At 42.6% G+C, this 15,053-nt stretch overlaps 1 protein-coding gene across 1 annotated transcript in view; it reads right to left on the bottom strand.

Moving 5' to 3' along the window:
- The window catches only part of RAB38 (RAB38, member RAS oncogene family), a 65,392-nt gene that overhangs the window by 28,881 nt on the left and 21,458 nt on the right, over nt 1-15,053 (bottom strand). Inside the window, exon 2 of the mRNA XM_004019394.5 lies at nt 10,179-10,459. Coding sequence (XP_004019443.1) covers nt 10,179-10,459 — 281 coding nt within the window. The remainder of the gene's footprint in view (nt 1-10,178; nt 10,460-15,053) is intronic.

Genomic DNA, 15,053 nt, shown 5'->3' with positions numbered 1-15,053 from the left:
TGAAAAAGCATGGAGATGAATACTGGGGATACTAAAATTCAGATATTAAAGTAGTAGGCGGGTGGCAAACAGAGAAAGCAAAACTCCGCCATGAGTCAGACTACGTCCCTTAGCATCAGCCCCTCAGGCAGAGAATCCTTAAAAGGCTACAGAAGCCTCAGCAGTTTCTTTTTTAAAATTTTATTATATCTTTATTTATAAATTTATCTTTGTCATTATAAAAGCAACATAATCACACTAAAAGATGAAAACCAGAAACATGAAAACAAGATCACCCACGATCCCACAATCTAACAACTGTTACCATTGGGCAAGAATTATAACTTTTTTCATATAATTGCATACCTGGTAAACAGACAAAACTCAAAAGTCCACCCTACTTGATTTTCCTTAAGAGAAAACTGCCAACCAACAGGAACTTGTATTCAATTAGTACCTTTTCCTTAGAGGATTTAGAAAACCCTAATATAAAGCATGATCTATGGGGTTTCTCAGGCTCAGGACTATTGAAATTTGGGGCCAAATCATTCTTTTGGGAAGTGTGTTTGAGGGTGTGTACTGTGCACTCTAGGATGTCTGTAAGACACGATGGGAAACCCAAATGAACTTCTTGGCCAATGCTATATTTATTGATCAGTCCCAGTCTCTAGCCAACCAAGTATCAGTTGCTCCATAAACAGTTACTATATAATAAGGCTAGACTGGAAAAGGCTATAAGATAGTGCAGGGTGGTGGCTGGGTGTACAATTAGCACATCTGGCTTGAAATCCCAACTTTACAACCTACCAACTGTGAGATCTTCAGCAAGTCATTTATGTTCTCCAATTTAAACTTTAATCCCTTCATCCATAAAACAAGAATAATAAAAGGACTTGTAAGAATCTTTTAAGGATGAGCTACTGCATGTAAAGCCACAAGCACAAAAGAGAAGCAGTTGCTGTAAGACATAATGAGTAGAGGGTCAGATCAGATGATAACTAGTTCAGGCTTTGAAAGCCACAAGGCTGCAGTTGCAACTACTCAGCTCTGCAGTTGTAGTAGGAAAGCAGCCACAGATAACATGTGCGCCAATGAGCATGGCTGCGCTCTGCTAACCCTTCATTTACTATAGAGGGGCAGCCACATTTGGCCCGCAGGTCATAGCCGCTGACCTCTGCTTTCAGATGTCTAAATTTGAATCAAGGAGAGCACTCTACAGAAGGTTCTTGAACTTGACTATGAAAACATCAGAGTGATTCCTTGGAGAGGCTGAATTTTTCGCATCTTGCTGTATAGCCTACCTCAAGCCAGGTCTGGAGTCTATGACAGCTGTCCGGGCATGAGACAGAAAGGACCTGCACTGTGGGCGACACGAACGCGATCCCTGCAGGAGAGGGTGGCAAACGCTGCTCCTCGCCTCCCGCTCACCCAGCTGTGGTAATAACCTCCCAGGGTCTGTCTGTATTTTCCTACAATGGCTTAGTCATAGTTGGAGCCCATCAGTTCAGTTCAGTTCAGTTCAGTTGCTCAGTCGTGTCCGACTCTGCGACCCCATGAACTGCAGCACGCCAGGCCTCCCTGTCCATCACCAACTCCCGGAGTTCACCCAAACTCATGTCCATAGAGTCGGTGATGCCATCCAACCATCTCATCCTCTGTCGTCCCCTTCTCCTCCTGCCCCCAATCCCTCCCAGCATCAGGGTCTTTTCCAATGAATCAACTCTTTGCATCAGGTGGCCAAAGTATTAGAGTTCAGCTTCAGCATCAGTCCTTCCAGTGAACACCAGGACTAATCTCCTTTGCAGTCCAAGGGACTCTCAAGAGTCTTCTACAACACCAGAGTTCAAAAGCATCAATTCTTCGGTGCTCAGCTTTCTTCACAGTCCAACTCTCACATCCATACATGATCACTGGAAAAACCATAGCCTTGACTAGATGGACCTTTGTTGGCAAAGTAATGTCTCTGCTTTTGAATATGCTGTCTAGGTTGGTCATAAGTTTCCTTCCAAGGAGTAAGCACCTTTTAATTTCATGGCTGCAATCACCATCTGCAGTGATTTTGGAGCCCAGAAAAATAAAGTCAGCCACTGTTTCCACTGTTTCCCCATCTATTTGCCATGAAATGATAGGACCAGATGCCATGATCTTAGTTTTCTGAATGTTGAGCTTTAAGCCAACTTTTTCACTCTCCTCTTTCACTTCCAAGAGGCTTTTTAGTTCCTCTTCACTTTCTGCCTTAAGGGTGGTGTCATCTGCATATCTGAGGATATTGATATTTCTCCCGGCAATCTTGATTCCAGCTTGTGCTTCTTCCCATATTACCTAGCAAATAATTAGCATAGACCTAGAAAACCTCTGGAGAATTAATTAGCTAAAGTTAAAAATTAAAATGTTATTCTTAATTTATACTGACTCCTAAACAGATGAGTTGCTTGAATTTGAGACTCATACTTAAGCTACTCTCAGTCTCAAGCAATGATTCCATTTATCATGCAGGGCATTAAGAATCTGTCAGAAATGATTCAAATAGTTGTACTACAGACTAGTGGTCACTGTATGAATTGATCATGACTCTTAACCATTGCCACCACTTCCTGTAAATGATACCTTCTAACTTTGCTCTGGTTTTGGATTTTCAGATTGGGCCTGCCCTTTTATGTTCCTAAGTACAACCAGCTTTAAGCAGATTGGTTAAAAATGCCAGGTTAAACATGCTGTACCCCAGCTGAGTCAGGGGAGCCACAGCCACAGCTCCAAATAAAGTCTTTGGAGACAGAAGCCTAAAATGTAGCATATCCACTTCCCATAGGGAATTCTGACATTTTAAGAACAGGAACCTAAAAGCACGCTCTGAGCCCAGGAAAGGTTTAATACACATTGTTCACAGCACAGACTTAAATAGTCATTCGATATAAATTGTGTTGAATCAATGAATGCACCAGTGACTATTAAGAATTTTTTCATGGATTGACATTTAAAATTTGGGAGTAAGCCAGAGATGGCTTACTACTCGATTGAAAAATAAAAGGATTTTTTAAGAATAATGTCCTATACTCAATTCATTAAAAGATGAATTAGAATAACCATCTACCCATACCCAAGCTCAACAATGCATTTCCGGTTTGTATAAATGCCTTGTATTTCTAATCACATATTTTCTAAAAGCCTATGAAAATAAATGATGCGTGATCCTACCCTTCAAGCAGTTTCTAGAAAACGAGCCACTTAACTGCTGCTTATTTCAGCTTTCAGAGCAATTTAAAAATAATAATGATAATGAATAAAAGCTTACTAAACAATTAAATACAGAGATTTCCCTGGCAGTCCAGTGGTTATGAGTTGGCCTTCCAGTGCAGGAGGTGAGGCTTTGATCCCTGGTCAGGGAGTTAAGATTCCACACGACTCAAGGTCAAAAAACCAAAAGGTGAAACAGAAGCAATATTGTAACAAATTCAGAAAAGTTTTTAAAAAATACAAGGAAATACAGAAAACACTCCCTTTACAAGAGAATTCTAGGCCAGCATTTCCTTACTGTTGTTGCTCAGCCTTGTCTGACTCTGCGACCGCATGGACCACAGCACGCTAGGCTCCGCCATCCCCCACTATCTCCTGGAGTTTGCTCAGATCCATGTCCGTTGAGTCGGTGATGCTATCCAACCACCTCATTCTCTGCTGCCCTCTTCTCCTTTTGCCTTCAGTCTTTCCCTTTCACAGCATTTCCTTACAGTGTTCAATTAGTTTGTTAGTGTTCTATGTGGCCAAAAATAATTTACAAATTATCTGATGCCTGAGAGAGTGTCCTTTTGGAGGAGATAATACAAAAAAAATACCACTGCAGTGTGGCACACTATCGTTTTAGAAATCCACACTAACTAGACACATATCTTGATTTTGAGATCTTAATATAGGAAGGAACAAAAAGTGTCTGTTAGAATCAAAGAAGTAAGATAATAACAGTATAGCTTTAGGGAAATTGCCTAGGTCTCATCTCAACGTTTTTTTTTTAATTGTAATAACATTAATACTTACTCTATAGGCTCATGCCAGGATTGAATGAGTTCATACACATAAAAATTTCTACACAAAGTTAACATTCAGCAAACAGGAAGAACCTAGACATTGTTATTACTAGAGATTCAGCATGTGCATTAGATATCAAAGGCCTGAAAATTCCAACAGCAAAGGGGACAGTGAAGTTGGTTTTCTCAAATCCATTTGATCACGTATATTAATTTGAATTTTCAGTCATAAGACTCAGAAGCCAATGCTAGCTAAACATGAAATCATTTATTCAAGGCTTGTTAGAGTGCTTGCAGAATTACTTAGTAGGCTACAGAAACAGTAGTCTAGAAAAACCGGATTTAGCCTAAGCTTCCAGAAACTCAGATCCCATACAGAACAAGTGTGATGAGAACACTGCTACCAGCCACCACTGAACACTAGGTCCTGTAATCTGCAAAGCTCTGAGGAACTCAACTTGAATGCAGTTGTTCCTGGGACCGGATCTTGATTCTGCATCCAGCATAGGACTCAGCAAACCACATTCTCTCCCAAGAATGGAAGTCTGTTCTGCCACCACCTTCCCCAGAGGGGCCAAAAAAACGGGTTCTGCATTGTACCTCCATCCTCTACTTGCTCACTTATGAATCAGTCTGTAGGTGGAATCTAGGTCATATGTCTGTTTTCTAGCTGCAAAGAAAGCAAAAGAAGAAAGTTTTATGGGCTCTCCCTGGGGAGGTGAGCCTTCCCTGGCGAGAAGCTCCCTAAAGATAACAAATGTGTTTTCAACAGTTACTGGAAACCCAAAATGCATGAAAAATAGGTGTTTCGCTGCACCATGAAACCCCTATTTGTTGTTCAGTTGCTAAGTTGTGTCCGACTTTTTGTGACCCCATGAACTGCAGAATGCCATGCTTCCCTGTCCTTCACCATTACCCAGAGTTTGTTCAAACTCATGTCCATCGGGTTTGTGATGCCATTCAACCAGCTCATCCTCTGTTGCCCCCTTCTCCTCCTACCTTCAATCTTTCGCGATATCAGGGTCTTTTCCAATAAGTAGGCTCTTTGCATCAGGTGGCCAAATACTGGAGTTCAGCTTCAGCATCAGTCCTTCCAAAGAACACCCAGGGCTGATCTCCTTTAGAATGGACTGGTTGGATCTCCCTTCAGTCCAAGGAACTCTCAGGAGCCTTCTCCTCCCCCTAAAAGCTACTAATGTCTTATAGAGGATACTGCTGGGTATATTCCTTCCCTTAGCAGGCCACACATCAACGTCTTGCCTTTTAGTTGTAGGGAAGAGACTAAAATTCAATAGAGTTTAATGTCAGAAAGTTTCTTCTAGGGTACCCATTGATCTTAGAATATTCTGAGATCGAGGGTGGGCCTAAAGGTCACCATAAATAGGATAGAAACAGACAAGGAAATCTGCCAGAAGTAGAGCATGCCGTGGAGGCTGCATGAACAGAAGACACTGCAGTTCTTTCTGAGATTGTTCTTGCGGCCACTCGGGTAGATCCCACCCGCCCCATTATTTCCCATCTACATGGCATTTTCCTGGTGTCCTGCTTCTGAACACAACCTCACGGGAACCACCAGAGCATAAAAGTAAGATGGAGCAGCCTGGGAGGGACTGAGATGTAGAAACAGACCCTTCTTCTGAGTGCCGCTTTTGTGAGCATCAGAGTCAGCTACAGATGATGATACCCACACGGGCAGGTGGGCTGTGGGAACAAGCGATTGAGACAAGGTGGGATGTGTGTGCGGTGAGATCAGACATAAAACATCCAGGGACCCCTGGGTCGCTTAATCTCATAGAAACTCTGAAAGGTAATTGGATCCGGCCATAGCGTGAATCCAAAGGAAGTCGCTTCGGAGATTCAGGCAGAAAGCATCAAGAAGGCGCCAGGTAAATGGAGCAGAAGGTCAGGGGGCTCCATCAGCCATTGATATGGGCCCAAAAGATAGGATTCTCAGTCTTGGGAATGCTCTAGCAAGAGCAGCCCAGGGCCCTCATTCTAAATAGACAAATCTACCAAATCCTTGGAGAAGGAAATGGCAATCCACTCCAGTACTATTGCCTGGAAAATCCCACGGACAGAGGAGCCTGGTAGGCTACAGTCCATGGGATAGCAAAGAGTCGGACACGACTGAGCGACTTCACGTTCACGTTCACCAAAGCATATTATAAATACCAGGCTTGGACACAAAAATGCATAAGAGCCATTATTAGAGATAAGGTATGATGCGGACAGTGCGATGCATCAGAGCTCCTGACCTACAGGTTGACCAATTAAATTAAATTACAGACCAGAAACTGAGCTGTTAAAAACACTTGTGCTAGGATCCTAGGCATAAATCAGGAATGTTCCAGAAAATGGGACATATGCTCACCCCAGTTATATGTTACCTGGCTGTAGTGAATCCCCAGGCAGAATTCAACTAAACATGGCTAAGAAAAGAAGATAATGTAAAGGTTGAAAACTAAAGAAAACCTGACTTAGGAGACTGGTTTTCTTTTCCTTCCTTTGCTTTTGGTATTTGAAGAGATGATGTGAAAAACCAAAGATGCTAGCAAACATTTACTTTTAATTTTTTTTTTCCCCCTCTCTTAATTCACAGCCAGAGGGTACCATGCTTATTCCAGCAATAGCACACGGCCTGAAAATTCTTGCAGAAAGTTTCTTGAGAAGATTAAAGAGCAAGAGGTCAAATTTACTTTGGCAGTGGGGTCAGCAGCAGAAAGGAGGCTTGTCTAAAGAACAAGCTCCTCTAACATCCTGCTAGTTTCAGCTTCGGGCATGGCCAAACTGCTGATGATACCCACAGGATTTGTGCAAGAGGCGGCTGGGAGAACAAAGCCAGAGGCTGTGGACGTTAGCTCATTAGAAGTTTTGGAAACACTAAAAAAAAGAAAATCAGATGTTTATCACCAGACTGATAATGATGTGACCCAAGAGGACTCAAGTTGTTAGGAGAGACACTTTTCTAAGACAAAGATCTTTATGGGAAATGTTCCCCGGTCCCAAAGGTAATCAAAGAATGAATTGGTGGCTGCCTCCAAATGCTGCCATCTTAGCTTCAGGCAGACAGTCTGAGCTGGGCCTCTGTTTTGTAAATGCTGAAATGCTGTCCTCAGAAAGGAAGCAGAGCTTTATCAGAGATCTTAAAAATAAAAAGACTTTGGGAACAATTTGACTAATCAAGGGTGCAGTATTGTTCCTGCTGCAGGATTGTTCCTGCACACCTCGGTGTCCATTTTGAAAACCAGCCCGGCTCTGGGAAACCATTTTCATTATTTGGACATCCGGAAGGATAATTTCAACAGCAGTATGCTTGGAGGGAAGAGAGGTGTAGGCTCTGCCTTCTACAGTGAGGCCTTGTACCCTCCTGGTCACGTTAGCCGTTCAATGCCCTTTAGCCTTGGGAAACTCCCTCCGCCCTTTCTCTGTACAAAGCTTCTCTTCAAAGTTTACGCTTTCGGGGATTTGGAGGATTAGAAATCCAGCATTGAAGTGCATGTGGGTCAGCCAGGCCTTAAGTTAATTAACATCGTGCCCTTAAGTAGAGTTTGACACTGCAATCATTGTGCAAGGAATGTCAGCGTGAAGGGAAAGAAAGCCCTTGTCCCGCAAGACATTTCAGCCCTCCCCGCAGATTCACAGGCCTCTTCCTTCCTTGTCTCTTATTTTTCTGTTGGTACTTATTGGCTGTCCGATATATATTGGATATATCCATATATTTTTACTTAGGTTTTGTTGTTATTGTTATACATGAAGTCAGGATCCTGTTTCATAAATTTCTCTGTTCCCAGTGCCTGGTATATAACAGGCATTCCATTACATTTGCTGAATGAGAGAATGATGGATCCAAATATATCCTTATATGAGTCATTGAATATAGACTGCCCTCCAGGTGTAAGGTAATTAATTGAGAAAAGGAGTTCTCCAAAACTCTGGTCTTTTACCCCTGTGCCTAGAGGCTTCTGGGCTGGAGACTCTTGGAAAAGAAAGGAATTTGAATGAATATTCAAAGATCTGTGGAATGAAGTTGAGTATGGGGCTAAGGAATGGGTAAATGGATGCATTCACCCACATTTTGGAATTTTTTTAAAAGCCAGACTAACACCCAGTAACCAGACTATTAAAAATGTCCTATTTCTGGGACTTCCCTGGCGGTGCAGCAGTTAAGACTCTGTCTCCAGCGCATGTGGCACAGGTTCGATCCCTGGTCAGGGAACCGAGATTCCACCGCCACTTGGTGTGGGGGATGGTGGGGGGGGGCGGGGGGGGGGGGGAGGGGGGTGATGGGGGGGGTGTAGTGTTTCTTCAATGTCCATCACTTAATCACATTCGCGAGCACTACTTGGCTTATGTATCTTTACAACAGTAAATTCTTGGAACAAACAAACAGACAAGGTTCAATGGGAGCCAGGAAATAGAAAACAGGTACAGTGTCCCAAATCTAAGGGAAAAATCCTCAAAAATAATAAGGAAGACAAAGGGTTTTAAAAGGAAAAAGGGGGAAGCACGTACAAGCATGCTGAGGCCTCAAGAAGTAAAACTTTCTAAACATAAGGCCAGCTTAGAGGCAGCACTGGGAGAGGGCGGGCACTGAGACCCGCCCCCAAAGCCTGAACTAAGAGGTCAGATAAGAGGCATCCCCGCCTCGTCCTCCCGCTCCGGAGCCTCCCACCCCGAGCAGTTCAGTCTTCCTGCTCAAGTTTTCACTGTAGTGATAGTTTCACTTCAGGTTTTTCTCTGTAATCTCTACAGCCATGACTTTAGCTCAAGGCCTTGTCGTTTTCTCATAAGAATGCAGTAACTACCATGTCGATCTGTCTTTCCAGAGTCCCCAAGGACAAATCTGACCACTCTACCCTCTGGTACAAGACCCTTCAGAAGCTCCTCCTCAGCCTGTTTCCTAGTGGCTCAGACGGTAAAGCGTCTGCCTGCCTTGTGGGAGACCTGGGTTCAATCCCTGGGTCAGGAAGATCCCTGGAGAAAAAAGCGGCAACCCACTCCAGTATTCTTGCCTGGAAAACCGCATGGACGGAGGAACCTGGTGGGTTACAGTCCATGGGGTCCCAAAGAGTTGGATACAATTGAATGACTTCACTTTCTTTCTTTAAGCCTATTTAAATGATGTCCATTCAAACTGTAGTTCCAAACCATGCGCTCAAAGGTTCACAGCAAGGCCTAGGTGTTAACTTCCCTCAGTGCAGAGACAATGCCTATCTTACTCAAAGATGAATCCCAAACAATTAGCACAGTGCCTGTGCTCAAGTATACAATATGTGTATTCCACAAATAAATAAGTAGAAAAATTGTGATTTACAACTATGCAGAAAACATATATATATGCACATAGAGAATATCAGAAAAATATATTAAACCATTTACTTTTAATTTATGATTTTTAAAATTTTTTTCAAAATCTATGATGAAGCTATTTTTCTCTCTGATACTGACACAGAGAGAAAGGGAGCAGAGTAAAAGTTGTGCCCCTGATACGTTAGATAACAGCATGGGGCACAGGGGAGTGTCAGCCTCTCACCAGCTCACACTGGATTCTGTGTCTTCCAGCCCTGACTCTGCCCGCACTTCCTGCTACTCGCTGCCACCAGGAGGGTGAGCAGTGCCAAGCCACACTATGTTCCTTACAGGCGTATTTGCCATCCACTCACTCTTTGCCCACTATTCCAACATTCCCAATGTGCTTGTTCTGTGCTTCGGCCATCTTTTCATTTCTAGGGCAAAACACAGTTCCTGATACCCAGTGAAACATATTAAGTGTTGATGGAGTCAACTAATACTTGAGTAAAGCACTGACACTGAAGGAGAAGCCTGTTTCTTTCATTGACTAAAATCATCCTTACCTACCAGGGCTATTGTGAGGCCTAAATGAGAAAACACACAAACATCCCACTGACATATCATAAGCACTCCATACATGAACACAGTTACTGAATACTGTCAGTGTGATCACATACAGGTTGCTTTGCTGCCTTAGCCACAAACACCTTAAATTGTGGGTCACAGTTGCACCCATCCCCTTGAAATGAGAAAGAGCTTAAAGCAGTCTGAGAACTACAAATCGCTAAACAAACATATACTATCATTATGGTAATAATGATGATGATTATATGCCATTTTCTTTGTGAATCCTGCCTACAATAAGTTTATCCTTTAAGGTCACATTACCTTTGCCGATGTTTCAAACCATCCCACGAAACCATGCTCCTTGCAGAACTGGTCCATCTTGAGGCCATTGTTCAGGAGCACATCCTTCCCCTGGTCACATTTGTTGGCCAACAGAACCACTGAAACTGGTTTGCCGTTAGGGAGACTTAACTTTGAGTCCAAGTCGTTCTTCCACTTTGTCACTGCTTCAAATGTAGCTGGCCTGGTGACATCGAAGACAATAAATGCACCCATAGCTTCTCGGTAATAGACCCGTGTCATATTTCCAAATCTTTCTTGACCTATCACCAAAAAGAAACAAAAATCAAAAATTCATTTCTGTTGTAAACTGAATCATATATTGGACCCTAACAAGGCTTCCAGAATGAGCAGATCACTCTGTAAAGTGTTTCATTGCTTATCTATTTAAAAAATGCACTAAATACACAACCAGGATACTCTTGTTTAGGGTGGGTTTTTTTTAATCCCAAGGGGATTCATTCATGCAATAAGTAATTATTGAAATATCCTTGGACCATGTAACACTCCAGGACTGTGCTAATTCAGTACACCCCTAGCACATATGCCTACCTTGGTTTAATTAAAATGAAACAAAATTTAAAATTCAGTTCCTCAATCACATTTCAAGTGTTCAATAACCATATGTGGTTGTGGCTACAGTATTAGACACACCAACAGAGAACATTTTCATTATCATAGGATGCTCTATTGGACAATACTGTCCTAAATATTTGGAATACAATGATTAAAACATGAAAATACCTCCCATCATGGAGTTTACATTTTAGTGGGACAATTAGTACTAATTAGATTCGCATGTTACAAAGGCATCCGCAGTCAACTCCTATTAAGGATAATAGGACATTCACTAACCATCAGAAATATGATTTCCATAAATAATCATGAGGATACAACTAATATTCCCATTTTAAAGTGAGACCAAGAGAGGCTAAGTAACTTCTTCAAATTATATAGATGCAAGCTTAAGAAGTTACAATCCAAAGTTGAGCTTTTTGAATCCAAAGCTCATAGTCATTTACCAACAATGAATACCCTCAGTTACTAAACCATAGACTTTGTACTATCTCTCCCCTGGGTTTATGTACCAGGAGTGTCCCATTCAACTCAACTGAACAGAACACATGCTTATCCATCGATGCCAGTTTCTGAGCTACATGCTAGGAATACGACAGTGAACTAGATGACCTATACCCTTAACTAGTCTGCGATCTATCGGATAAGGAAAGCCTTCCGACATATAAATACATTGTTGTTGTTGTGAAAGCGGCTTAGTCATGTCCGACTCTTTGCAATCCCATGGATTATACAGTCCATGGAATTTTCCAGGCCAGAATACTGGAGTGGGTAGCCTTTCCCTTCTCCAGGGGATCTTCCCAATGAACCCAGGTCTCCCACCTTGCAGGTAGATTCTTTACCAGCTGAGCCACAAGGGAAGCCCATAAATACATAAATAAATAAATGGATTGGTCTTATTTAGACCAATCAGCTAGAATCAGTTTTGTTCTGATTCTTCATTTTCTAAATGAATATTAGCAAGTTTCTTAAACACAGTAAGTTTAGCCTTCCTCATCTGCAAAACAGAAGTAATAATATGTGCCTCACAGGGCTGCTACATGGATGAAAAGAACTGATGTATGTAAAGCACCCAGCAGCCCCTTGCAACTAGCTGGTACTTGAGCTTTCCCTCCCTTTCTCCAGCATGTTAAAAATTATAAAAGACAATATGACAAAGGTAGTAAAATCAGAGTTCTAGACCAGAGTTTATGAAAGAACATTACAGGAATTTGAGCTGATCAACAAATATGGAAAAAACCCTATTGCTTATAACTCTGTCCACAAGTAATTGCTGAAGATGGGAGATACTGAAGACTGGGTTTATGTTTTCTGAACCCCAAACTCCAGAAGTGTATGACCAGGCAGAGTTATTTTATTGTGACTTGGGAACTTCTTTGTGTTCAGAGTTTTATAAAGTTTCAGAAATTAAAACAAAGTCAAGTGTGTATTGAATAAGCCAACTTCTCTTTTTAGAAAAAGTGCTGAAACTGGCACGTATCTGTAGGTCAATATACCTCTAAGGACACTTAACATTTGCGTTCAAGGTTTTGTGACAGTGAGTTTTAATTCAAGTTACCAAATTCTTTCGTAGGTCATGTTCACACTGGCATTAGTACTGCGGATTGTAAGAGGAACTGATCCGTAAGCACTTAATGAAAACACATGAAGGTCAAGGGTTCCTCACCTAGTGTGTGAGCCTGTGTCCTCAAGCACGTATCCCTGGAAAGAAGAGCACTTTGTCAGAGCCACATGACCGTCCTAAAATATCCCTTACTTGGGTTATACCAGCATTTAAAAAAAATTCCCCACAGTCATCTAGTCAATGAAAGAGAGTGGTATAACACTCCTCATATGACCCAAAGCCCACAGATGAACTTTCATTTTTCCGAAATGAGTTCTAAATTTCTTTTATTTCCGTTTTTTGTTGTTTTAGATCCTTATGCATACAGAGATTTCCTTTGATACTGATCAGGGTGGCTATGACATTTCAGGAAGATGGGGGGAAAAAGGCCCTCTGTGATCATTCGGAACTCTGAAGGCCTCTGGGCTTTTTCAGGATGTCTTATGATCCCTTTCAGAGAAATAATCAGATGAAGGGCAAAGTCATGGGTTATTCAATAATCTGCTTGTCCGGGGTTTTCATAGTACAATAAGGCAGCCTTTAAGAAGAAAGATTTTACATTTCAAATATATGGCAAAGTGTCTATACAGAAAAAAAAAAAAAAAGACATACTACACAGACCGTGTGGACTTCCACCTCTGTAGGGATTGTGTGTGTGTGTGTGTGTGAGTTTGTGAGGGTATGTGTGTCAGATCAGAAACCAGAAGAAAAAGGTTTGTTTCTAGAAAGAAAAGACCTTTGTATATGGAGGTCACTGGGCCAGGAGACTTGGCAAGTTTGTATTTTTGGCATTCCAGCAAGAGGTCACATTCAGACCAAGGGCTTTCCAGCACTCACTCTATCGCGCCTTTGTCAGCTGACAGCCCTCTCTGCTGTTTCTTAAGAAAAGAATGAGAACCATGTGATGCTTAGCGAGTGCCTACATGTGGGCCCAGTAGAGACCTGATGAATCCATCACAGGTGATTTACTTTTTAAACAAAGACTATAATTCAAAAAAAAAAAAAAGCCACTGGGGTCAAATCACACATTTGACCCACATTTATTGAATAGACAGTATGGTCCAGGTTCTGTGCTTTGTGCTGCAGATACAGAATTTCTGTCCTCAAGGAACTTCTAAACCAGGAAATGTCATACTAGAGGCCCAGATTGAAAATGAGTTGGTTCTCCACGTAGGTCCCCATTACTTGTCAAACCTAAACACACACTCCATAGCCATGTAGACGTGGCTCATGATTCAGTTTTCAGTCTAAAGGGGTGTTAAATGATAAAGCAGTCAGCCGAATCACAGAGGTTAGTACAATGGCTGTGGCAATAGTTTGGATAACCTCCCACAGAAATCACTAAGTCGAAGGGTCAGAAGATGGCAGGTGGGAGTGGGGCACGGGCGGCGGGGAGGCTTCATTTGAATCCCTTGTTACCTGTGCAGCCTTATACAACTATACTTCTCTCCCTGAGACTCAGTTTTCTCATCTGTAAAATGAATTTGTTCTGGCCAATCTCTAAGTCCACTTGCTATTTTCATGCCTGGAGAATCCCAGGGACAGGGGAGCCTGGTGGGCTGCCGTCTGTGGGGTCACACAGAGTCAGACACGACTGAAGTGACTTAGCAGCAGCAGCAGCAGCTCTATGTCGGGCTTCCAAGGCAGTGCTAGTGGTAAAGAACCCGCCTGCCAATGCAGGAGACGTAAGAGATGCGGGTTCGATCTCTGGGTCAGGAAGATCCCCTGGAGGAAGGCATGGCAATCCACTCCAGTATTCTTGCCTGGAGAGTCCCATGGACAGAGGAGCCTGGCAGCTACAGTCCCTGGGATCACACAGAGTCAGATATGCCTGAAGAGGCTTAGCACACATGCACAAAGCCCCATGATGACACCATGAAATCAAGACCTGGTTCTCTCTTCCAACAGCCCACAATGGCCTGTTTGCTGTCATGGATTCAGCTAAAAACATACACCAGCAACACTGCTATAGTGTATATTTAATAATATTTTTCACTTGGTAATTATTTAATAGTATTATCTAGATGCTCTCAACATAACCAAGCAGTGAATCTTCTGCTGCTGCTGCTAAGTTGCTTCAGTTGTGTCTGACTCTGTGCGATCCCAGTGATGGCAGCCCACCAGGCTCCCTATGCCTGTAAATCTTCTAGACAGGTATAAAAACAAGAGGATTTTCTAATAACCAACTAGCTGTGTGACCTCAAATGGGTCACTTCATCATTCAGAGTCTCAGTTACCTCATTGGTTAAAACAAGGAACTGAATTACACACCTACATTAAGTTCATTATCGCCTCTGGCCAACCCCTTTTGATCAGCCTCCCCCATATGAAGACATCCAGTTATCCGCCTCCCCCTCTTCCTGTGTTCCCTGTGCTGGTTCCCAGAAACACCATCCACACCGCCACCAGAGTGGTCCCTAAAGTCGTCTTCCAGCTCCTTCCTCATCGCCACATACAAAGGGTCTCCCACATCGCACCAACACTTCTAGTTCAAATGGGGCTCTTGACTTTGCCCCTCTGCTCCATCAGCAGTCTCTCTGCTCCAGTTCAAGCCCTCATCTGGACCTCTGAAAGCTCCTAAGGTTCTTGGCATCTCAGTTTTTATCACCCCCATTTCCCCTTAAGATAAATATAAATATAACTAACACAGGTCTTCAGACAGTTGCTGTTCTGGCAGC

Source organism: Ovis aries, chromosome 21 (genome assembly GCF_016772045.2).
Source record: "Ovis aries strain OAR_USU_Benz2616 breed Rambouillet chromosome 21, ARS-UI_Ramb_v3.0, whole genome shotgun sequence".
Taxonomy (NCBI): domain Eukaryota; kingdom Metazoa; phylum Chordata; class Mammalia; order Artiodactyla; family Bovidae; genus Ovis; species Ovis aries.
This window is presented reverse-complemented; position numbering and strand designations above follow the sequence as displayed.